Source organism: Hyposmocoma kahamanoa, unplaced genomic scaffold (assembly GCF_003589595.1).
Source record: "Hyposmocoma kahamanoa isolate Upper Pololo Valley unplaced genomic scaffold, ASM358959v1 93, whole genome shotgun sequence".
NCBI classification, from domain to species: domain Eukaryota; kingdom Metazoa; phylum Arthropoda; class Insecta; order Lepidoptera; family Cosmopterigidae; genus Hyposmocoma; species Hyposmocoma kahamanoa.
The window spans coordinates 19,878,345-19,903,264 of record NW_020654810.1 but is presented as its reverse complement, the minus strand read 5'-3'; the positions used below and the strand labels follow the sequence as shown (position 1 = coordinate 19,903,264).

At 36.2% G+C, this 24,920-nt stretch overlaps 1 protein-coding gene across 4 annotated transcripts in view; it reads right to left on the bottom strand.

Annotated features, from left to right (window-relative positions):
- Positions 1-357: 357 nt before the first annotated feature.
- Positions 358-24,920, bottom strand: part of LOC113237172 — a 31,073-nt gene continuing 6,510 nt past the window's right edge. Inside the window, exons 4-18 of one of the 4 annotated variants that reach the window (XM_026473486.1) lie at positions 23,489-23,697; positions 23,303-23,410; positions 19,862-20,071; positions 14,721-14,900; positions 13,950-14,064; positions 12,057-12,282; positions 11,296-11,470; positions 10,161-10,327; positions 8,492-8,703; positions 7,263-7,368; positions 6,932-7,165; positions 3,695-3,961; positions 2,219-2,485; positions 1,359-1,543; positions 358-1,171 (exon numbers count right to left, since the gene is read on the bottom strand). In XM_026473486.1, coding sequence (XP_026329271.1) covers positions 1,013-1,171; positions 1,359-1,543; positions 2,219-2,485; positions 3,695-3,961; positions 6,932-7,165; positions 7,263-7,368; positions 8,492-8,703; positions 10,161-10,327; positions 11,296-11,470; positions 12,057-12,282; positions 13,950-14,064; positions 14,721-14,900; positions 19,862-20,071; positions 23,303-23,410; positions 23,489-23,697 — 2,820 coding nt within the window. In that variant the 3' untranslated portion in view covers positions 358-1,012. The remainder of the gene's footprint in view (positions 1,172-1,358; positions 1,544-2,218; positions 2,486-3,694; positions 3,962-6,931; positions 7,166-7,262; positions 7,369-8,491; positions 8,704-10,160; positions 10,328-11,295; positions 11,471-12,056; positions 12,283-13,949; positions 14,065-14,720; positions 14,901-19,861; positions 20,072-23,302; positions 23,411-23,488; positions 23,698-24,920) is intronic. The other 3 variants (XM_026473487.1, XM_026473488.1, XM_026473489.1) reach the window with 3 other exon arrangements.

Below are 24,920 nucleotides of genomic sequence, written 5' to 3'. Positions count from 1 at the left end.
CTAATCTGAAAATTACCCATACCTACACATTGTGTTCAAGGTAGGCTACAAACGGGTATATATCTCTGAAAACGTTCCTAATGAGTTCCTTGTCGACACTATGGTGAATATTCCCCATAATGGAATCATTTTCCCGGAAAAAAGGAAGATTAATTACCCTTTCCACCAAAACACATGCTTTACGTACATACGTAACGTTGCACAGGTGATTAGAGCTTAGACTATTAAAAAGTATTTAAATGCAATAACAATGAAGAACAGATAATCTGAATGTGTATTCAAATATAATATCCCAAATAATAATTCCCTCTCAGAATCCTTGCTAAATAATAATAAAATAATATCGCATTTGTCATTCATTACTTTTAATAAAAATAAAAATATCAGAGATCGTTAAAATTTTAAGTATTCTATCTAATGCCTAACACAACACACAACTCATAAAAATTTTACATGACAAAATCACAGAGATTACTTTAAGACTTCGCATATATAGTGACATCATATTCTACATATAGATGTTATATATAAATTCAAATTCTTAACGTTCTACAAGTGGCACTACCCATGTTAAAATAAAAAATAAAGATCTTCGCATCTAATTTGTAACCACATCAGCAGAATCATTCACTGCATAGAAGCAATCAAAAGACATTACCGACCAGTCTTTATTATGAAACTGTGTTGTAACTTCCAATATCAAGTCATTTAACAGAACCGTTTACGTTATCGTCTTCGTTTTCCTTTTACTATCTTTTTTCACATTTTAATAATTTTAAGCAAAAAATAAACCGCCGCAAAATTAAACCAACGCTACCTTAAGATTCAGCTCCATATCAATACAGCAACGACACAACTTAAAATAAAATATCCAACAAACTTAGTGGATGTACTCGCGGCGATGATGCCTGTTCACTTGCACCTCATTCTCCTGGTTGATCAATTGCCAGTCATTACCTTGCCAATCATTTTCGCGCCAGTGGTTACTTTGAGCAGGCCGGTAGTCTTGTAGTCAATCGACATCCGGTGTCTCCTTATGCTGGTTGGGAGGAGCTGAAGGGGGGCTCCATGGCTGCACTGGCGGCGTGGTAGGACGATCATCACCCACTTCACTCTGGCCTTGTGCACCGTCGATCGAGAGGCTGCTCAAAAGCATGTCAAATAGGGATTCCTGTAATGACAATTTAATTTTGAACTTTCACTCGGTGATATGATGTGTATTTTCGCTAATTACAGCGATTGAATTTGCTATTTTATCGTTTAGATTCCGTTAATGATATCACGTGTGGAAGAAATAAAAAGAAATCTAAATAAGCCTGAAAACAAAATGAGCAAAAAAAAATGGACAATGGGTTTACGTTGTATTCTGAAAGGACGTGGACCTCATCATTATCGGAGATGCTGGAGACCGAAGGCCAGTAGTCGTGTAGAGGGATGCAATGTGGTGACGTCACCGCGCGCTCGGCGGTGCTCGGACTGCCCGGAGTGCCTGGGGGTGTCCCGCCAAGTACGGGCATCATGCCTGCGCACGCGCCGCATGTAGCTTTAGTTATAATAAAAATCCATTTTTTTAATTACTGATATTGATAAAAAGATCGAATAAACATAAAGAAAAATTCCTTCGATCTGACAGGCCTCGAGCCAGTGTCCGTTGCCTCAACGTGGCTACAAACACTGGTTCCGGTAGTGTGTTTTCACAAAAAATAGATGTACATATATCGTGATAGTAAAACATCACGATGTTCAACAAAAATAAAGTAATCCAATTTTTTATCAAAACAGCAGACAAATCAAAGTGTTACCACCACCATAACATTTTTAATTATTTTTTGTGAAATTACTCCACTAGTTACTTATAATTATTAATACGAAGGCCGAATACTTAGGAAAACTTCCTTCCATCCGGTTCGACTAGAATCAACGTCTTCTAGCAACCGTGCTAGACGCTATGCCTACTAAGCCACGGAACGAACCAGCGGACCTTACCAATTTTTCTATATTTATTGCAGATCTTTGTTTTTGGTTTAAAAAATAGTTATAATTATTAAACTTCATTTCACTATCGATAAATATTTTCAAATCTATCAAACCTACATGCTGAATATACGCTATTTTGTCATAGGGATCAAAATGCTCGTGAAAATCTCAGATTAAAAGGAGACTAAATAACGCGCCTGAATTTAAATGGATCCAGCTCGCATGTTTAAAAGATAAATACCTGGTGGGTCGTTAAAGCGTCCGTCATCAGGGTTTCGGATTAGATTAGGCGGGCGCGTGTTCTTTGGTGTGCTGGGGGAGTTAGGCGAATGGCCGAGGAGATTTCTGACAGGTCTGCAGCGACTGTTGTTAGCACGGATTCCGAGCACCTCGCGCCGAGTGATGCGCGGTACAGCCTCACCGCGCACATGAGGTGTTAAGTAATTGTTGTAGTATGTCGACGACGTCGGCATCGCTAACTCTGTTTGAGTCCAATGACGCTTTGGACCTGAAAATATTTCTTAAGTCATCCACCTATGTTTCAATATTTGATATTAATTAACAATGCAAAAACATTTGAATTTGAAGCGACATTAACGACAACTCCATAATCCTTACTCTAATACACTTAAGGAACGTCTACATCGATGATTCCCAAAGTGGTCCATATATCGAACCCCAGGGGGCCCATTTCCACCAACAAGTGGTCCATGTCAGCATAAAAAAAATGGAAACAATAGATGTTAATGGGAGTCACCCACACGTAGTGTATTTAGGCAGGTCGTGATCAAAATTTTGACTTTCCATAAACGGAATAATCTACATTATAGTAAGGTCCAACCATTTATTTTACCAGTGACACTTTCAACACAATATTAGATAAAATGGGGTAACGTGCGACCTCGACGGAACAGTGAACCATTAGAATTTATTAAAATTATTTCAAATTTAATTGTTTTTTTTTTAAAGCACATCAAGCTTGACACTTTGTACTTTGGACCATTCTTATCGTAAGCGGCATAGTTGGATTTATGTTTTAAATGTAAAGTTTGACATGCTCTTGACCCTGTACACAACAAAACCTACACAACTAAAAAATCAACTAGAATAATCTTCGTTACTATGTCTGCTTGAATATCGGAATCGGAGCTAGAGCTAAAGAGATTTCAAGAAGCTTTGCATTTTTTTGTCTGGTTGCTCATCAATAATTATGGAACTTCATAGGCACGCTTATGTCAAAAGTATAATATGGTTGAACGGAGTATAATTCCTACATAATTAGTAACAACATACATCCATAACACTTTCTTATATAAAAATTACCTATGAATAAAACATTTCATAACAAACAAGATGTTCGGTAAATTTTGTATAAAACTTAAATGGTATTTTTTGTAAAGTTTCCGACTGTACAATTAAACTTATCAAACTGAGTACTGCTATGTCCGTTGCCAAAAATACATTTGAAGTTGATGAGTTTGTAAAAAAAAATCATGTTAGATAAGTAAGCAAGTCGACGCAAAACAAAAAAAAAATAGGTAGGTGGTGTACGAGAAAAAAGTTTGGGTACCTCTGGTCTACATGGTTGAGCTCCATTGCGAACTCATTTATGTTACTTACACAGTCCACATGCACATAAACAAACCTGACTTAAGCAAGTTTACTGGTAGAAAAGTTCGACCAAGTCTTGCTCTATCTCATACACAAATTCACTAACCATGTTTGGAATGCTTTGGTGTCAACCCGTTCATGCGCATCAAATTGAGCAATAACATATCCGTGTGCGCCGCAGTAGATAATTGAGGATCGTTTTCGTGACGTAATTGCGGCGAGGTATGGGGCGGGACAGATCCGTCTGTGCCTGCCGGGGTCCTTTCCATGCTGTGGTTGCTCCGTCCATGGACAGCACATAGCAAACGGCTGAGGATATCGGATCCCTCCACGTCCTCGGTACCGCCGACCGCGCCTTCAATGTCGTTCTCGCCTGCGGAAAGAGAAAGAATTAATGTGATATCGTATGTATGGAGTTACAACGCTACTCGACGGTTTCGAGGTTTGGTTAACTTTCAAAACGTGCTTAGTTTTCCATGGTGCCAGATTTGATTATTCAAGGTGTTATTTTTTATAATGCAAGAAATATGTAGTTAATTTAAGATTGCTCTGGAGCACGGCACTGCCCCCCCTGGGGCCCGTCCATACAAGGTAATAATACTCAAAACTAAATTTTCAAAATATGGGTATTTAAAAATATATACGTATATATTAGCACAGTCGTAATAAAGTATCAAATCACGCATAAAAATACTGAGTCGCTAATTAATGTCTATTGTGAAGCTCAAAGTTTGTTTTTTATGCTAAATAATAATTATTATTTTGTAACGTACTTGAGTTTCCGTGCAATCTTTAGACATTTATTTTTTTACGTTTGATATTTGTGTTTATATTTTAGTAGCAGTAGAGGTCCTTGTGGAAGAGTTCAAGGAAGTACTACCACCTTGCCTATTTCTGCCGTCAAGCAGTAATGTCAGCATTACTGTCTTCCGGTTTTGAAGGGTAAGGGTGGTGAAATTACAGGCACATGGGACTTGTCAACTTATGTATCAGGATGACGGGCGCAGTAGCCGTGTATCTCATATTTGCGATTTAAAGCTCTGAGTGGCACTGCGCTGTTATGGACAGAAGTGTAGTGTACTCTTACGTGCATATAATATTTAAGTGCATTATGTCAGTGACCAAGGAAGTTATGTTGAATCTCCTAAGTAATTTTATAAGTTTATCTGGTACTTTTATAAGTTTATCTGGTACACGGCCAATAATTTGTAGTAATTTGTGTTTGTGTAATAATTTGTATGGACGGGTCCCAGTGTCTGCCCCAGCTAAGTACAGTGAACTTCACCTTTATCAACACATACATGTACCACTGCTGAGCACGGGTCATCTATAGAGTGAAACTACATAATTATGCTACCGTTAATAAAAATGTTAATACATATATAGGATTTAGGAATTTTGAAAGTTACTCGAAATGGCCGAGCAGCAAGACATTTACTTACTATTGCTATGAGTTTTTTGTATTGTATAGTGTACGAGTATTAACAGAACGATATTTAATGTTTACTATTGATTTATTAAAACGGAACAAAGTTGAACCACTTCCTGGCAATTCTATAAATAAAGCAGTTTTGAGAAAAAGAAATAGTAACATATCAACAAAGCATTAGTAATTTTGGTTGCTTGTAATGTTTTATTATCGTAAAAAACTAACGTCGAATCAAGTACGCGTTACAGTAATCCGCTTTGTTATCCTTTTCACTGCATATAATTATCAAAAAGGACAACCACGTTTATTTCTAATTCGATTACGCATTACATGTTACAATACCAATGCTTTGGCAAATCATATTTGTATGTTCAAATGTGGGTCTTGAAAATCACTCTGTTTGAAACAAGCTCTATTTATTATATTATATCTTTTGTTTGCTCGAGAAAAGTCTGTGATGCCATATTTCTCTTTATGACAGTCAACCCATATCTAACTAGTGTAACGCGATCTAGAACACTTTGAATAAATGTTATAGCATAGATTGAATTCGGTGATAACATTATATGAAGCAGTTGATGCAGTTCTGCAGATAGAAACATATACATTTTAGCGCATTGCTGACTAATGTTAAAATGAATGGCGTCTGGCAAAAGACACTTTTTGACGCGTTAAATTGTCTTAAGATCGCCTCCCGCGGTCCGTGATATAAACAGATTTCCTCGCACTGCCGACAGCCACACACCGTCACCCCTTCATATTAATAATTAACCAAATGCAGTATGACAACCAATCGCGGCGCTCCGCCCATTTTTTTGCTATGCATCGATAAGTGCACCACTATGTTACCACGGACGACCCTCTTCCCTTAGTGAGCGGGTGCGAGCTCGTGCGAGGTGGTATATAAAATCACGGACAGTGAGACGCGGCCTTTAGGCGTATATTCATCTTTTGCATAACTACCTCCATGTCTGCAGAAACCTAAACAATCTATACTAGTAGGTATATAGTGGAAAGTACACATCAAAAAACCTCTTTCCAAAAAACTTGGCGCGATTTTTACTTTCTTTTTTAATATTTTTCTATTTTTGTTTCAATTACTTTTAAATTTCTACATCACCTGATCAAAAAGTTTCATTAGAAAGATATCTTATGTTTGTTCTTTCGTTCGACTCGTGTGGCTCGAAACATGTCTCATAGGAAGAATCAGTTTAGAAACATATTCAAAATTGTGAAAATTATAAAGTAATAAGAAGTTTACAATCAATACTTTTAGTAAGGGCAATTTTTACGTTCCGCAAGGAACATTACGTACCGAAATCTTTACATGTGTACAATTGTAGAGAAATAAAGTTAAAACACAAAAACCCTTTGGGTAATATTGGAAGTATGTATAAATTCAGATGTAACAAGTTAAAGTTAAACTTGTACTTGCGAGTGTCGTTAACTTAAATTATTTGCGAAGTATGTGTGACGTAATTACTATGTCAACCTTTCCGGACTGATACCAGTGGCATTGGTTATTCCGAGTAAACAATGTTTAATAATATATTTAACATTATGCATCAATTTGAACATCACAAAGTAGATGGCGGACCTTTTCGTTGTCGATGTCTTTTTACCTATCATTACATTCTATTTTATTAAAATTGCACAGAACTCGCGGCACAAAACCGATCCATGAAGACTATCCCCTTATATTTTACGACGACCTCTGGGAGATCACGACAGGCAAATGGAACTTCCTACAGAAAACTTTTAACGTCGACGTTAAAGACGCAAACAACGGAGGTCAAAAATATTCTCGTGAAATAAACGAAGGCGTCGAGCGGGAGCCTCTCGGATTCGCGAACTAGGCGGGGTTTACAGCGGACGCGGGGGAGTGAGCGGGATGGGGCTAGATGTCGGCGCAACTGTGACTGTGGTTGCGGTGGGCGGGGTGCGGGGCGTGCGGGGGGTGCGGTGCGTGGCCGTGCAGCGGCGCGTGCGCATGCGCGTTGTGCGGCCGCGCGTATGGCTGGTGGCGGTGCGCGGGCGCGCGCCGGTACGCGCAGTACGCGCGGTGCGCCGGCGACTCCTCCGAGCACAGCGACGTCGGCGACTCCGCCAGCCCGCACCACTCGCAGGACCCCGACGCCGACGACCCGTCTACGGCACGAGGGCAGGGCGTTAGGAAGGACGGGAGCGAAGGGCGCAAGGAAAGGAATCGGGAGACCTGTGCTGGGCCTACTCTTTGCCTGCTTACCGGACATGGTTTCGTCGTCGACGTCGTTCTCTTCGTTGGAGTTGTCGTCGACGTTGTTGGCGTTGTTCTCGTCGGCGAATACTTCCAGTTCGCTGAACATTAAATCCTGGAAATTGTTGTTATTTCAGCGTTAGCCACGTATATATGGCCGTTACAATCATAGTTACGTCACAGTGGCAACTTTAGAGTCATTCAGGTACGTGGTATTGTTTCTATATTCCGCCAAAAATGGCGGCGGCCAATGTTAAATTTGCCATCTTTTACTTTACAGGGATCACTATTATAAAAATGCAACAGTTAATGATATCGTCGTTGTTTCCAATTTCCAAAACAGAGAAACGTATGTGACATTGTCTAATGTTTCTTTACAGCTAAAAACAAACAATATGACACAAAAAAATGATCGATAACTATTTATAATAAAAGGAAAAAGAAAAACACGGTTTTTGAATGAACTCATAAACTGGCTCGTCGATGTTCACTGTCGCAATAAATGTTGTCTTCTGTACCTGTCTGCTCACAATGCTTAGGAATTACTAATTATTTTTCATCTCAATTGCTCGCAAAACAGAGTCATGACATGAAGGCAAACTCAACCGTAATGTCCTAAATTATGCACACGGGATTTTATATTTCATTATCGTCAAGATTAAGCAAAAAGTTTTTATGCTCGAAAAATCTGAACGCATATCTCGCATAAACTCGAAGCATAAAGAAAACTAAACATTTGCAATGTAACTATATTTTACTAAATTTACTTATTACAGTACTTTTAGAATTTGGAATTTATTTATTTTATATCTAATACATTGCGGCTGCATGTGTCTGTGCCTTCTTTTCTAACAGTTCGAGTTGTATTATCTATGGAAGAATAGCTGGCAATCTGTATAAAAAAAAAATAAACCCGCCACTTGCAAAATCCGTAAATGTGTTGTGAAGCGATATTTACATACAAAAAATAAATGTGATGGAAAACATTGTATGTATAACGGGCGGTAAAAATTACAAACTCGATTCATTAAAGCCTCTAACAAACTCTCGTTGGTAATATGTAAATAATACACAATGTACTATAATTTCCATTAGTGGGGAACTATTTACGTACTGTTGTTAATTTAATTTCTATTGACGACCTGGAATGACTTCCTCACACTCACAGTACAGGGAATTGTCTGTTATATTATTAAACTGTATAACTGTATTCTCTAAAATAAATGTACAAAACTCACGCCAGTGTCACTGCTCGACTCGGAAGCGGCATGCACTGTCTGAGTGGCATTGGGGCTCTCGAGCTGGCCCTCACTGGGAGGGTCTCCGGAGCCTGCTGCCTCGTTTTTATTCCTTCCCACATTCGTGTTAAGTTCGGGGGACGATATGGACGAACATAGCTCGGCGTTGTTTACTGCAGCTGATACCTCCGTCACGGGTGAACTTGCCACAGCTGCGTAGAAGATGAAAGTCGTATTAAAACAACCAAAAACTAGGACTTAGCTTTTTTACTGTTTTTTATTGAATATCATCTTTTTACTACATAGATATTTATTAATCTATTCTTTGTGAAAATATTAAATTAATTTGTTATTATTATTGATAAAAAGATCGAACATAGAAAAATATATAGCCACGTTTAGGCAACAGACACTGATTTGAGTCCATTCGAATCGAAGGAATTTTTCTTCGTCTGTTCTATCTTTGCATCGATAATAATAGAACTTAGTATTTATGACATCCCCTCGTCACATTGTTAGAATAAAAAAAATTTTGGCTATGTAATAATCTTCTTTTCATGCTCCTGTTCTAGGCCAAATGACCAAATGCGCGCAAATGTCCAATGCGTCGCTACTAATGATATGTTGAAACATATATATGCTTTAGACGAAATAGAGGACATTGTTAATTAAGTGAACTTAATTAACAATGTCCTCTATTTCGTCTAAAGCAAGACAATCAGAATTTGTTGGACACTTCAACTTGTAAACAATTCTCTCGCTCTAAATTTCGCGTCGTTGAATCCCCAAGTCGCAAAACCCGTGTTGAAAACCAATGCAATGGATGCGCGTCCGAATTTATAACACTCTACTAAAAAATATTAAAGCAGTACCACATAATTTATTCAGAAATAGACTTAGTGCATTGCTTAGAGATAAAAATTATTACAAACTGATTGATTTTAGATAAATGTTGACATAAATAATGATGTATAATTTAATAGTTTGAAATTGATGGTTATTTTGTTGGTATTAATTGGCTGATTATACCTCGTATATGTCCAATGACAGTGTTATAATTAAATTCATTTTAAGTAAAATTTTGCATGCCTAATCACGTAAAATATGTCTTCTATTAGAATACTATCTTCCATATTTCATTTACCATGTTTAAGCAAACAAAATTTTATTTCATGTCCAACGTACTTTAACAAAAAAAAGCAAATCGACTATGTGCCAGGTGAAGAGTGACCAAACCGCGCAAACGCATTTAAGTTTGTTTTTTTTACTGGTTTTTATTGAAGCTCTTACTTAAATATTATATATAAAGTAATGTAGCATTTTAAGAGATATAATTTAAGAGGTATAATCTGACTAATTAAAATACAAACTACAAACATTCTGCCGCCGCTAGTTGAAAGGGCACTTGTGTCAAAAACCCAAAATCGAGAAATTAATGTTTAAAGAAATGAAATTAAAAATTATCCACTTTTCTCTTGCGGTAACTTACAATAACAATTTTTTTTTAAATGTTACGTGCGCCCTTTCAACTAACGGCGGCGGCAGCATTATTGTGTGCACTATACTTTATACAACATTTTTATCTTCATCCTGAAAAATTACATGGAAATAACGTACGAAGCATTTACTCTACAACGATTAATTTGTTTGCTTGTGCGCAATGTCTCACCAGTAAGTGTGGATTCCTTGTTGGGCACCTGTTGTTTGTCATGTCGCGGCTGCCTGCTGGCCAGCTTGCTGGGCACGCGACTGGGCGCGTTGGCGGCGGACAGCAGCGTATGCAGGCTGACTAGCGCCATATTGTCCGCCCCCGACACATGTAAAGAGTTCGCCGACCTGCGATCCCGAATCAGTTGTGATCCAACAGTGCAGAATGGCAATATTTATACGACGCAAGTATTTGTCGTTACTTACATGGGTGGAGTTAATAATAAAATGCCAATAATAAACTTCCAGTTTTATATATTTTTAGTTATTTATATATAATTTGCAGCGAATCATCATCAACAACGTCAACACATTATACGTCCCACTTCTGGGCACGGATCTTCTCTAAGAAGTTTTCTAAGGGTCGTGAACCTGCTTCGATAAACAGGTTTCATCACAATGTTTTCCTACACCATTAACGAAAAGTATTGCTGCCAAAAAATCACAATAATACGTATTAAAAAAAATAAAAATCACAGCTGGTACAGAGATTCCAACCATAGATCTCCCAATTGACAACTGTTCTCCTATTTCAAAATGTAACGATCGAGCATAATTAAGGCGGATTCACAACGCACAAATTCTGGCAATATAGTGCCGCAATATATCGTGTTGCTGCTGAGCTGTCGTCGCAGCTTCTGATTGTGCAACTCAAGGTAATATCGCGCAACGCGATAAAGTGTGGCTATATATTGCCAGAATTTGTGCATTATGAATCCACCTTTACTTAGTTTTAATGGTAGTCGAACTTTGACTTCGGCTCAGAAAAAATAGCGACATAAGCAAGTACTTTTAATTTATAAAACGAACTGTTTTTTTTTTGTTTTTCTGATAAAGATAAGAATATAATTAAAATATGCATTTGTTATTAAGTAGTTTATTTATGTAATAAATACATACCACATCTTTTATACAGAAACTTTTAATGTATTTTAATCAGCCGTTTTTAAAAATACTTCCCTTTTAATTTAGTAGAAAAAATATAAAAATATTGTAACTCCATTACACTAATTTAAATTTAATAAAAACTTAATATTTTACTCATGAATCGGGCAAATCGATATTCGTTTTATAAATCTAAACCTTAGACCACTCACCTTGAGGTAGAGGGCAGGTTGTACTGCGCTGCGCTGGCGGAAGTAAGAGGCGCGGCGAGGCGGCGGTCCAGCGCCTGCGCATAGTCGCCATAGCCGAAGCCGGCACCTCCCGCCACGGCTGCGCAAACGTCGTTGTTGCGCGTGTCGTCCGCGAACATTGCCGTGTTCAGCACGCCTGCCCCAAACAAGATGAACATTGTGTATTATTGAATATCATGGTGTGTTTACTGCCACGTATTCATATATTTTTCACGAACATTTTAATACTTGACTCATGAATAGGAGTAAAGGGCAAAATTGTATTAAGTTGTGCCTTTTTTGTGTTATTATATTGTAATTGAACTACAATATAATATATATTTTATATTGCCTATGTTCAGCTGTGGACGTCTTCCGGCCGACATGATGCTGATGATGAATTGAACTACATAATAAGGGCACAGTTCCGTACATTACTGTATAAAATCCCTTGATATTAGCGTTTCACACTTAACAAACCTCAAATATGACTTTTTATAGTACAAAATATGATTTTTGATGTCAGTACTACATAGAATCGAAAGACTAATGCCGCAGATACCGGTCAGATAACGGTCGCAGCTAGTGTGAAGCCGTATTCGTTGATTTGGTTTCTATAGGAAAAGGTATCTTCAGAGGGCTTAAAAGTTTCAGAACAAGTCGTTAGTTGATTGATATCTTTACACGGATATTGAGACTTAGTGCAGAGAACAGATTGATCGGTGCGCTATTACGTAACTTACTTGGACTTGTAAGCCTTTGGCTGCTAATAACGCTGTGCGGGGTGGTGAACTTCCATTGTCCGTACACGATTGAATCGCTAAGGCTGTTTCCATCGACTGGATTGTTCTGCGAGGGATTGTCGGCTTCGTTCCCGTTGTTGTTGTTGGATTGCGTCGGGTTAGCGCTATTAGGCGCGGCAGCTCGAGTCGCTGCTATCGAGTTGCGAGACATCTCTAAGGAGAGACGCTGAAAACGAATATTGTTTATATTAGAATATAAGAAACATTCAAAACATATACGGTCCGACTTTTTAAAAATGGAGTAACATGACAGTTCATTGTGCAAAAGTGTTGCCCGCTTGCAAGTAGCTAGTGGTTGCAGTCGATAAACATTACATCGACTATCGACTAAATGTTGGTTACGCTTATGAAATAAATAGCCGAATTTGTTTCATTTGAATCACCATCGGCCCATTATTCGTCCAACTACTAGGCACAGGTTCATGTCTATAGGCAATTTTTGTAAATTCTTACATACGTACACAAAATTTAGAAGTATGTCTATTAAAAATACAAATAGGAGACATATTTTCAAGTTTTCTATTTTAATTTAATATACATAATCAAATCCACCTATCGTTATTAAAATGTGCATGAACAAAAATTGATATCGATATTAATAGACCAACTGTCAAAATAAGAATAAAGAATACAATAACGCAATCAGTAATCATTAGAACGTCACGACGTCCACAATTCAGACATTGCCTCCTGCTTCCGTGGCCGAACGGTTACCATGCCGGACTGCCACGCAGAGGTCCCAGGTTCGATTCCCGGGCCGGGAGAAATATTTGTATGGCCTACATTTATTTCTCTCGTGAGTTTGGGTGTAATTTGTGGTTGTCTATGTGTGTGTCCATGGCACCCGCGACACAGGGTTTCCCTAGTGCGGGGCTATGTTGATTGTGAGCGTTATTATTAGAAAATAAAAAAAATAAAAATAAAAAAATAAAAATAAAATTTTTGGCAAAATTTTACCTACTTTCACAATATATTGATAAAACTGTCGACAACATCTACATGACTATTTAACATTTTACGAAAACTGGCAACCCTGCAAATATCATTTTACTCCCGGCTTCAAAAAACACATACTATAGTTAAAATTTTAAAACAGTCTGTACAAAGCAATTTACATGATAATTTTTTTATTTCAAAATCGACAACAATTTTTTTCTATCCTTTCACCGTGTTCGTTGCCGAGTCCTCCTCAACGACAGTTCAAATGCAGATGAAAGTCCACGTCAAAACTAATCACATCAGCCCAAACACAAAGTAGGTGCTGAACACTGTCGAGGAGTTCCTCTCATCAGTCTGCCATATCCATCATCAGATCAAGCAAGGCCACCATAACATTTTATTTTAATTGGAATTACACCTATGTGCCAAGTTTTATTAAAATAGGTAAGCGGGTGAAATTCAATAAACCAGATTAGAGGTAGAATATTCTTTTCAAAATTTAATGCCCCTCAGATCTTTGAGATTTAAAGCTGGTGAAATTATAGGCACATAGGACTTGTCAACTAATGTCTCAAGGGGACGGGCACAGCGGCAGCGCCTCTAAGATCTTTAAGATTAAAAGCCCTGAGTGGCATTGCAGCTGTTATGGATGGACGTGTCGCTTACCACCAGGCGCACAACTTGTTCGTCTCGTCGAATTGTGCTCACCATTTGAAGCTAAAAGTATACTGCAAAACTGGTTGCTTGGCTTGACTTACGATTTCGTCGAGAATTTAATTGTTTACATTGTGAAGCAAGGTTCATATGAACTCGTACATTAAAAAATTCCCGCGCCCGGAACGCTTCCGCGGCGGTGTCTGTGTGGCCAGAGCATAATAATAACAGATAAATTACCTCTTTGAGATCATTGATTTGCAGAATGTGCTGGTTCTGCATTGTGATAAGCTGATTGATGTACCACTGCTGGTCGCGACAGCGCTGGTAGAATGTTGGTGGACGCACTTGAAACCTGCCAAGTGTATCCAATGTAATTTAAATAACACATCGGGGGATTTATATTGCAATTGTAAAAATCGTTCACCCCACAGGATAGACAGCCTAATGCGTGGTAAGTTATATCAATATACAATACTTTTAAACATGACATAACGTTTGCAATACTTCAAATTAAATATGAATAATAACAATTTGCCAAACAACACACCCCTATCTTGTGAATATTGACCATAGTGAACTCCGGGACATTACCCAAAACACAGACCACAACAAACTTCAAAAGTTCAATCCAATTTATGTTCATTCTCGCTCAATACAATTTATGATGGATCGTGGCACAATAACAGCGAAGACTATGTAATTGGCATAGTCTCAGATTTTTTTATTTGAAATTTTTGAATTTATTTTAATTATTTTTTTTTTAACCTATGTAGATATTTTCCATGTCAAATTTACACATCTATCGCCCAGAATACATACAGTTGGGCCATCGAGGTCGTCGAATTGTATGTACTCGTATGTATGTATGTAATGTAATCGCTAAATGTAGCTGTGTTATTTTTTCATTTCCAAATTATGCTACATTTACAAAAAAAAACATAAAATAGATAGAGAATATTTCCTACCTATTCTGAACGACAATAATGCCGTAACAATACGAGTAATTACCTGAGTATAAGTGTGTCTGTTTCGGGGTTGAGGTACCCCTCACTAGCGAGTAGATCAAGTCGGAAGAAGCGGTTGTAGCCCCAACATTCGCCGACCTCGAAATCGGAGGCGAATTCGCGCACGATGTTCTTCGAAGGATCGCGAGATACTTGATGCAGCATCTCCACGCGGTACTCGTACCTACGTCGATAAAACAATTTAAGCCTAATGATATATCCCAAGCCTTAAAAACACTGATTAGACTATTTATATATTCGGACGGTGTAGGGTAAAATACGCGTGACACAAATAAGGTCCAAAGAAATATTAGGTCCATTTTAAAGATATACTTGCAGTAATGATTCCATAATTTTTGTAGAATTATAAATATTTACCAAAATGCTTCGCTATTAAACCCATTCAGACGTTTAGAAACCAAAATTTCATTACAGCCAGGTTTACATTTGTCTGACGTGTCATGTCGTGACGCGTCAGAATGGTATCGGTGTCATACATTTATTATGGTTACATTTATTAAAATACGTCAGACAAATGTAAATTCGGGATAAGTTATATTTTTATTTATCGATTTCTTCGGTTTTCGCGATTGTTACACATAGGAAATTAAACTATTTTTTCGGCTCTAAATTACGTATATTGTTTTTACACAACAAACCAACGTTCACAGGCTCAATGGTCAGTCAGCCGTGATGGTTTCATTTTCTATTATATTTAGTTGTTGATTTTCGACGGCGTCCGCGCCGTTCTTGGATCACCACAGACTATCACCGTCGAGTTGTTTTATATGCACAACCCGACAAATACTGAATGGTCTCCATTTTGAATCTCAACATTTACTATTAAGGTTTACTTTATATTAGACATAAGAAAATTAGACCAAATAAATATTATTTTCTTTCCTCAGTGATAATAAACAATTACGATGTAAGAAAAATTCATGAATTATTATTCATACAGGTTTTTCCGTGTATTTTTACTATGAATGGACATATAAATCTCACTGCACTTTAACAGGTGAATTAACAAAGTATTTAAATTATGATACAGTTTAATTATTTTCTATCAAAACGCATTAACGTTCTACATTTTCAATCCACAAAAGTATAAGTAGAAATATACAGGAAACAAGGCAGAGTTGCCACGAGTTAGAGTACTGCTACCAGGAAGACAATATTAAATCCAGCACAGACAGAATATTTTCATCTGTTAATTTTAATACTTTTACGGGTTGGCAAAGTATGACAGTGAAACCATTAAACTAAATCATTCGTATATTTTATACAAATGACACATTGGTATAAAATACAAGTATTTGCACATTCTAGTGAATGTGCAAATACTTGGCGTGAAAATATTCCGTCGGTCACTGTGCGCAGGACAACAGATGCACAACAAAACAGATTGTGTTAAGTTTCCATAGAAGAATGGATATCATACAATGAAGAAGCTCAATTTGGTCAAAAAAACAATTTAATACGTATTCATTAGAGATCCAGATAAACAAAGTATATATTAAGTAAGTAATACACATAGAGTCGATAATATCTCACACGTATATCCCGGAACATATATATATATTATAATAATATTGAACTTTGTTCAATGATCTTATACTCGAGATATGTTACGTTAGGTAAATATACTTTGCCTATACCCATCCTATACTGGTCTCCGGTAATCACTATAGTTAAACATAATTGTGATTATGTCGACGTGATTATTTACATTGTTCAAGCCAGAAATGACGTAAGAGTTGATATTAACTATTCGTTGATATTTACTATTACATTAAAAAAACTGCAATACTCCAATATTTGTGATGAGAGTTCATTAAGATGTGGTCTAGAGAAACGATTTTCAATATCTTCAAAAATATGCCTATAGTCACTAAACTAAGCGACATACATTTTTTTGTCGTAAATATTAATACAACGATCGAACACTCAGAAAAAATTCACTCGATTCATTAATTCATTCGATCCGGCCGGATTCGAACCGACGCCTTCTAGCAAACCGTGCCAGACGCTATGCCAACTAAGCCACGGAATGACCAGCGGACCTCATGTATCACGTAATAAATTTATTTTAATTGGAGAATTTACTACATTTTTACACTGTTTAATTGGTATGTTTTGATTTCTATAACACTACATACAACTTGTTCAATACGATTGCATCCATCTTTCAGTACACTTATACTAAACATTTCGTTTACATCGTGAGAACAGTGATGCTAATTAACAATTATAGCTGTATTATTATTATCTATGCGTAAAAATTATGATAGACAAATTACAAAGTAATTTTAGAACAATGTATTCGATAATTCTGTAAAGAATGATGGGCAAATTTCTATAAAAATAAAAATTGGGCTTAAGACCAACAGTGATGTGACTAGCGCTAATATTTTAGAACTCGTTTGTTAGTGATTGTATCTCGATAGAGTGAACTCGATGTAAACCCAAAAACTTTACAATTGTAATAAATGATGTGCGGGGCGACACATGGCTCATGTCGTCTCAAACCGAGGTATCATCAACGACATGAGCGTAGCTTCTTAAATTAAGGTTTATTACTTGTTTTAATTACCTCTATCCCGACTATTCGGCAACTTTGATACCTATTGTCATAGTCACGGAAGAAAAAAACAATGGAGGAAGTGCCTTAAGCCTCGATTACTATGAAAACCGATGTCGCCAAAAGTCACACATTCTTGATGTTTATTGGTCGTAGTTTCAAATTGCTGAACGACGACGAATTGGAGTTCTCCAAACAAGAAGCGACTTTATTGCAGGGGTTAAGCTTTACTTTCGTTTCTTGTAACAAAAAATTATTTCGATGAACAGAAAATTGAAAATGTATTACAAAAAATGTAAAATGTATTGTAAAATAAGACTTTCCGATGATATGAAATACCACCACGGGTAATGTTTTTGGTGCGGCTTTCATTTTTGCACTCCAAAACAGCACAATAAGGCATTTTTCTAGAATTTTAGAGAATTTTCACGAAAGAATGACACAACCAACCATACAAAGCGAAATGGCGGACTGAGCTCAGAGAGGTCTTTCGAGACCTATGTATAGTTGGCACGTGTCAGATGCTAACTAACCAGTTCTACTGTATTTGGGCAGTTTTCATGAAATTTAGAAATTCGTGCTTCGAATATTTATGAAAATTATTAGGAAGAATTTGTATTTATTTTTCGTCAATTACGTAGTACTTATATAAATAGTTTTTAATGATATAGTGGTCCCCAAAATAAATGACTTTTAAGAAAACGTATAGCGCAGTCAGAACATTTGAGGGCGAAGATGACGGTGAGGGAAGAACGAAATCAAAATAAACCAAGAAAAATAGCGATATAAACTTACTTTAAGACTTAATATTTTGTGTAAGCTTCCTGCTACCAATAACTCATCTCAGTGTATAATTAATAAATAAAATCAAATGCTTAAGTTCTTTTTATACGATGTGAGTGAATGACTGTCAAAAATGTAACTTTTAGAATTTTAAATTAAATCTTTTCATAGTGAAAACGTTTTACACACACAAGTTGAATTTCGTCATATTGAAACGTTTACAGTGCTGCTTACTTTTAAAAACTTACAAAATGCAATTACCCCAGATTAAAAATGCGTTCACAAATCGAGTGAAGGTAAAAGTGTGAGGGAATGATTTTTTGGTTGGGACATGAATAATAATACATTTCGAGTTCTTAGGTTTTTGCGATTGTTACACATAGGAAATTAAACTATTTTTCCGGATTTAAATCGCGTATATTTGTTTTTTCAAACAAACCCACGTTTCGGGCCCTTTACAGGTCCCATGGTCAACCGTGACGTCACGTAACGTAAAGTCCCAAGTTAAATCGCATATATTTGTTTGAAAAAACAAATATAGGTAATTTAAATCCGGAAAAATAGTTTCATTTATAATCCTATAAATAATATATTTTTTAAATTTATATATCTATAGTGTTTTTACCACAGGATAGCTTTGATTTTGCAAAAACGTATTTTATTTCATCGAATGTTTAATCTATAAGGTTATTTTTGTTAAATATGTTAACCTAAAGCACATGTTTGATTATGGAACTTGGGACATAATGAGGGAATGATTTTGGGGATATTTTTATATTATTATTTTATTATGAAATAGACTAATCAATAATTATTAATACAAAGATCGAACACTCAGAAAAAATTCCTTCGATCCGGTCGGATTCGAACCGACGTCTTCTTGCATACCGTGTCAGACGCTATACCAACTAAGCCACGGAACGAACCAACGGACCTCACGAATTTTTCTATGTGCTTGGGTCGTGTCTTTGTACTTGGTCTTTCAACGACTTTTTAGTCGTAGCTACTATCAATTAGTAGACGTAGACTAATCAATATTATATGTAGGCATAAGTAGCAATTGATTATAATTTGATATTAAATATTAATTTTACTGCAAGAATTAAATACTTTTTTTATAAACCTAAAGGATAAGAATATCGAGATTTTGTAAGAATTACCCATTTAGTGTTCTGTGGTCATAGTATTATTTTATGAATGAATAATAAGTTTTCTTTTAAGGTTTAAACCAACTCCGTTGGATGTACGCCCATTTTAACTCATCATTCTTTCCTCTGGACACGTCACAAATCACAATTATGTTCAAATTTGATGTTGTTTTGTCTAATGTTTAGCCAATTCTGAGCACATAGAAGTTGAATGCATAGTCCATGCTGACACTGCGCTACTGCTAATGTTCGATCTGCACTCACCTTTTCCCTAATCTTAGTTTCGGGCTTGAAAATTGAAATATTTTTGGTTACATCAAATTCAATTAGTTTGTTCAAAATTTCAGAATTCAACAGTTTATAAGATGAATTTTAGAAGAATATATTTCAGTAGTAAGTTTCTTTAAAAATCTATTTGGTCAACTTCATTTTGATTGCGATAATTTTGAAAAACTGATTTTGTGCCACCCAGTTAAAAGTAATCCTGCAAGTGAAATAATGAAAAAAAGATGATACTAACAAAATTTACAATTGGTGGTCCTTATAGTTATTAAACGGCGTCATTCAAAGCCCTTCATCTAATCAATATAATTCCAAAAATATTTAATATATTTGTTAACTAGTCAGACTCACTTAGAGGTCTCCGGCAATCCGGCGCTGAGTTCCAAGAAGACAGACAGATAGTTCCCCCTAACGACGCCATTTCCGTCAGGGTAGACCTTCAAGCGCCAGCACAGACCGTTCACGTGCAACGGAGCTGAGTACACCGGCGCCGCCGCATGTTGTAATTGCGTGAAGTTCGTTAACGGAAAAGTACTGCTGTCGTAACTTGGCACGATTTCACTGGGAAAACAAAGTCACTGTTTAAAAACGTAGTCATTTTAGTTATTTACTTACATGACATGTGGCAATTACTTTATTTTTAGTTATTTATTTATAGAACGATTACCTTTTACAACAATATATTCGATAATCCTGCAAAGAATGATGAATTTACACCATCAACTTAACACCCCATTGCAAAACCAATCTTGGCCTTCAATCTCCTTTGATCGGAATTTTCAATGAGTACAATGTTATGAGTGTAATGTTACTTTACAATTTCTTAAAATTAAGACCTACAAACAAAATTAAGAAAGATTTATTTATTCTACCTCAATTCGGTTTATAGGTCCTAATTTCAAAAATTTATAAGATCTCTGCTATAATCAAGCATGTTTTTAAAAATGTTTGAACAAATAATTCAACCTCCTTTTTTTAAAACGTTGTCAAAAAACGGGTTTTCTTCATTTTATAATAATATTTTCTTAATTATATTAACTTCAAATGTCTGTAAAAAAGATTTCAAACGACACAGATGCTTAGAACACGTTTTATTAGACCACGTACACCTTACTTTATTTAAATAAAATAAAAAAGAATTTATTTATTTAAACTAGTCATTATTAGCAAACAACTTTTAAATTATTGCATTTACCTAAAAAAAAGTTTAGGTTAAAAAGTTTTTAGACTTCGTCCAATGGAACCATGCCTGCAATGCTTCTAAATAGTCCATACTAGCTACCCTCAATCACCCTGTGGATGCGAGTGGTTTTAAAATGTTACAATAAGAAACAATAATTGAATTTTTCCTTTATTTTTCTTACAAGTTTTTGCCCATAAGCTACAGTTTATGTGCAAAAATTGCAATATTAAAAAAACTTCTTCATAATTTATCTAAATGACACTAATAATTACGCTAACAATTCTGGAAAGACTTCAAGTATGGTTGATAGATCTGTTACTTATTCCTGCCTTGATCATTGACATACAAATAAATGGACGTCGGGTCCGCGCTAAAGTGTCCGAACTTACAGGGCGTTAAAATCGTATACAAAGCGTCAATCACGCTTTAGTCTTCGTTTGTTCGCCTGACTGCGCGTCAATGATGCCGTATTGTGTGGTAAAACCTTGTAAAAATTACTCAACTATAGTGAAAAAACAGGATGGTATATCATATTTTCAGTAAGTACTACATTGTGTCATCATAGTTATCATTTAAAAGTGTTATTTTGTGCACTAGTATACATAGTATTTAATTTATATTTAAATTAATTGTAAATATAAAGTTCGAAAGCAATCAAAATAATCAAATAGCTAACTGTCTCTTTTTGAATCATTGCTTGCGTAAAAGACGTCGAGACCCATCACGTCAATTTCAATTGTTTGAAACACAAGCGTTTGAAATATTTAGAACAAAAATTTCATAGAGTCGCTTTGATGCTAATGTTATTATTAAAATATTTTTTAATACATGTTAGTAATACTTTCAAATATTGTTGTACTCTTTCTACGGCTCGGGGTTACGAATCAGTAGACCGAAAATACATTTGCCAGAAATAACGTTTGCATGAACTTCCATAATCCCAAAAGTAATTTTTTAGGTTTTTCGGGAGAAATATGTGTATGGCCTACATTTATTTCTCTCGTGAGTTTGGGTGTAATTTGTGGTTGTCTATATGTGTGTCCATGGCACCCACGACACAGGGTTTCCCTAATGCGGGGCAATATTGAGTGTGTGCGTTATTATAATTATTATTATTAATTTGTACCTAAGTGTTTATTTTGGAAAGCGTTTCTCTTGCCCAATCAATATCGCGCATTTTAATTTTGTAATTATCTCACAACGGCAAATACCCTACTACCGTCATAGCCGTTCTTTTTCAAGCACAAGAAACATTTGCAAGGACTATGAGCAGTACGACTATGCCTGTTGACGGAATCAACCGTTGTCAGTGATAAACCGTAATAATTATATTGAATCAATGTAAGCACTACGGCATATAGAAAAGTGGTGACGTTTTTGAGCGCAGTATAATTTCAGTACTATGCACGAACGGGTTAACAAAAAGGGTAACAAAAGAAAGGAAACCAGAGCTGATGCAAGCTTGATAAAAGACCATAATATTAAAGCGTTGGTATGTGATTACATCAATGAGTGAACTGTGCATAGAAAGGAGAGAATACAGGAATTTATCCAGGAAACATAGCTTGAACTTAAGAAGAAGTGACAAGTATTAACAGAGAACATCTTACACCGCCAAAATGCATCAAAAATCAAAAGTTGGATGCATGACAAAATATACCAACTTAAGAAACAAAGAAGGTAATTGAAGCAGACTGACAGTGCAAATTAAATAGGATTTTTGTTAAAGTTTAAGTAATTTGTAGCTTTCACTTGCAAACAATGCATAATAATACAAATAGTACAACCTTGATAGCCTAACGGTTTGCACTGTGGGCACTGGATGAGAAGTTCCTGAGTTCGATACCGGTAGGATCAATTTAACAAATTAACTTTTCTAAATGGTTCTAGTCTTGGTATTATATTGTAAGACAATCACCTGGTCTGAAACTAGGGAACTCTCTGTACATATTCCCCATGAGTATCAGAGCAACAGAATGCCAGAGCAGAACCAATTTACTAAAGTTCATTTCCCAAATTGGTTCTACTGGGAATCGAACCTGGGACCACATACGATGGAATTTATTCCGGGGCATAACTCAGAATACCCAGGCCAAAACAACTTTCGAAAAGTTCACATTTAGTTTTATAGTTGATTGAGCTGATTTTTTACGGTTTTTAAAAAAATTATCGAATAACTCGGGAATCGGGTACGAGAATTTCCGAAACTCAAGAAAAAAAAGTCAAATACCCTACCTCGTAATAAATGGCATTGTATAAAATTCAACATTTACGTATAAAATTTATTTATAAATAATAAAGGCTACTCTATTATACCTGTGTTCAAGTAGTTTTCACTAGAAGCTACATATGGTGCATTTTGGTAATTTTCCAGTAGAAGCTGAATATGGTGTTTTTTTTGCGCCTTTCAATTGTTGCAAGCAAAATTAGGCAGTACTGCAATGACATTACAATTTAAATTCAACGTTTTAGCTTTTTCATATTCCTTTACATGTCACTACGTTTAAATAGGTTGACTTGGGACATTTTTTTCGTGGTTTTTGTATTAGACCCGTCGTCCATTTATTTGTAAATCAATGACCTTGATGCAAACTGTACATTTTTCTTACCTATGAAAATCAGCCGGCACGGGTGCGGTCACGAAACTAGCCATCGGCTTCTTGCGAATTTGATGAATCATCTTTGACAGTTCGCCGCTTTTGGCTATCATTTCCGACCTGATAACAAAAGGTGATTATTTTTACAAAACCATTTTTGTCTCCTGCTTTGGTTAACATGTTTGTGTCCACATTTACCTTGTACTGGAATGTAGTTGATGTTCAATCTCTTGTAGCAAGTGCTCAAGCTGCTCGGTCTCCTGCGTGAGACTGTTTTTCTGACCCATCAGTGTAAGGAGTTTGGCCTTCAGCGCGGAGTCCAGCCGCGAGATCATTAGTTCCACAGCGTTGCGAATCTCACGGACGCGCTCGTCTTTCGCTGCTCTCACGGATTCTACGTTTCGCTCCTGCAAAGTACAATATCTGGAGAGTCAAAAAAAATAAACCAAAGCAGTTTCTAAATAGTGCTGCATTTGGAGATAAGGAACTGCCTATGACATTATGAGAAGGACATATTTCTTTATTTATATATAATCCAGCGGGATCCCGCAACCTTCAACAGGTTTTCGGTCTATTTTGTGAACAGCACATCACACACAGTTTTGTTCGATTTTTTTTTTTATGATATTTAGTGACCGGACGAACAAGTCTAAGTCTATGTATGGAGTAGGGAGGGTAGCATTTTTGTCAGCCGCAATAACTCGTCACCAGTATTTGCTATACGTGCGGAAACTGACTTTGCTCGTGTTTTAGATTATTCAGGACCTGCTCCTACAAAATGAACTGTTTGAAATAATGGTTGTACCACTAATTGTAATTTGTTTTATTTACTTATTGTTATTGCTAAGTTTCATAGAATCTCTTGCGCGTGTATTATTTATTATTCATGATATTACTCAAAAGTGTATTTACATTGTTTTGTTTTACTTCTTGTATGTGTTTCTGTTATTTTACCTTAAATTGCATTATTATGTTATCTAGTATGGATATTTTAAGTTTAATTTTGAAGCTGTTTTCGATTTTGGTCTCCACTGTGAAATGGACTGATGAAGTTTTAAATTTTCTTTTAAATCAAATCTCCTTTTATACAAGCCATGTACATACACACTTTTACACCTACATTTTCCCCATTTGGACACATTTATATATACTTAATATTAATACTTTTCACATGCCCAATTAATTACACTCTTTTACGAAATGGTTAGGTAAGTGCTGGATCCTTAAATACCAAAAATAATGAGTTCCTTGCTGCTATAGAGCGTCATTCTCCTGACATACTAGCCATTAACGAAACTTGGCTTCAAAAAGGACAAGAAGGATGTGCGCCTGTGATGCAGGGGTATCGCTTTATACACATTCCACAGACTTTGGGAACACGAGCTGGTGGTGAAGTTGCTTTCTATATTAAACGTGACCTTAATGCCCGTAAACACACCCACACACCAGCTGCAAATGTGGAACAGTTATGGATTAACATGACGATTAATTGTAGTCGTATTTTAGCAGGTACCGCATATCGACCTCGTTGGCTATGTGTGGATGAATTCTTGGACGCTCTAACGGACTCCATAACATCATTTTCTAATTTTGGATACAATTGTACTAGTGGGAGACTTTAACATAAACC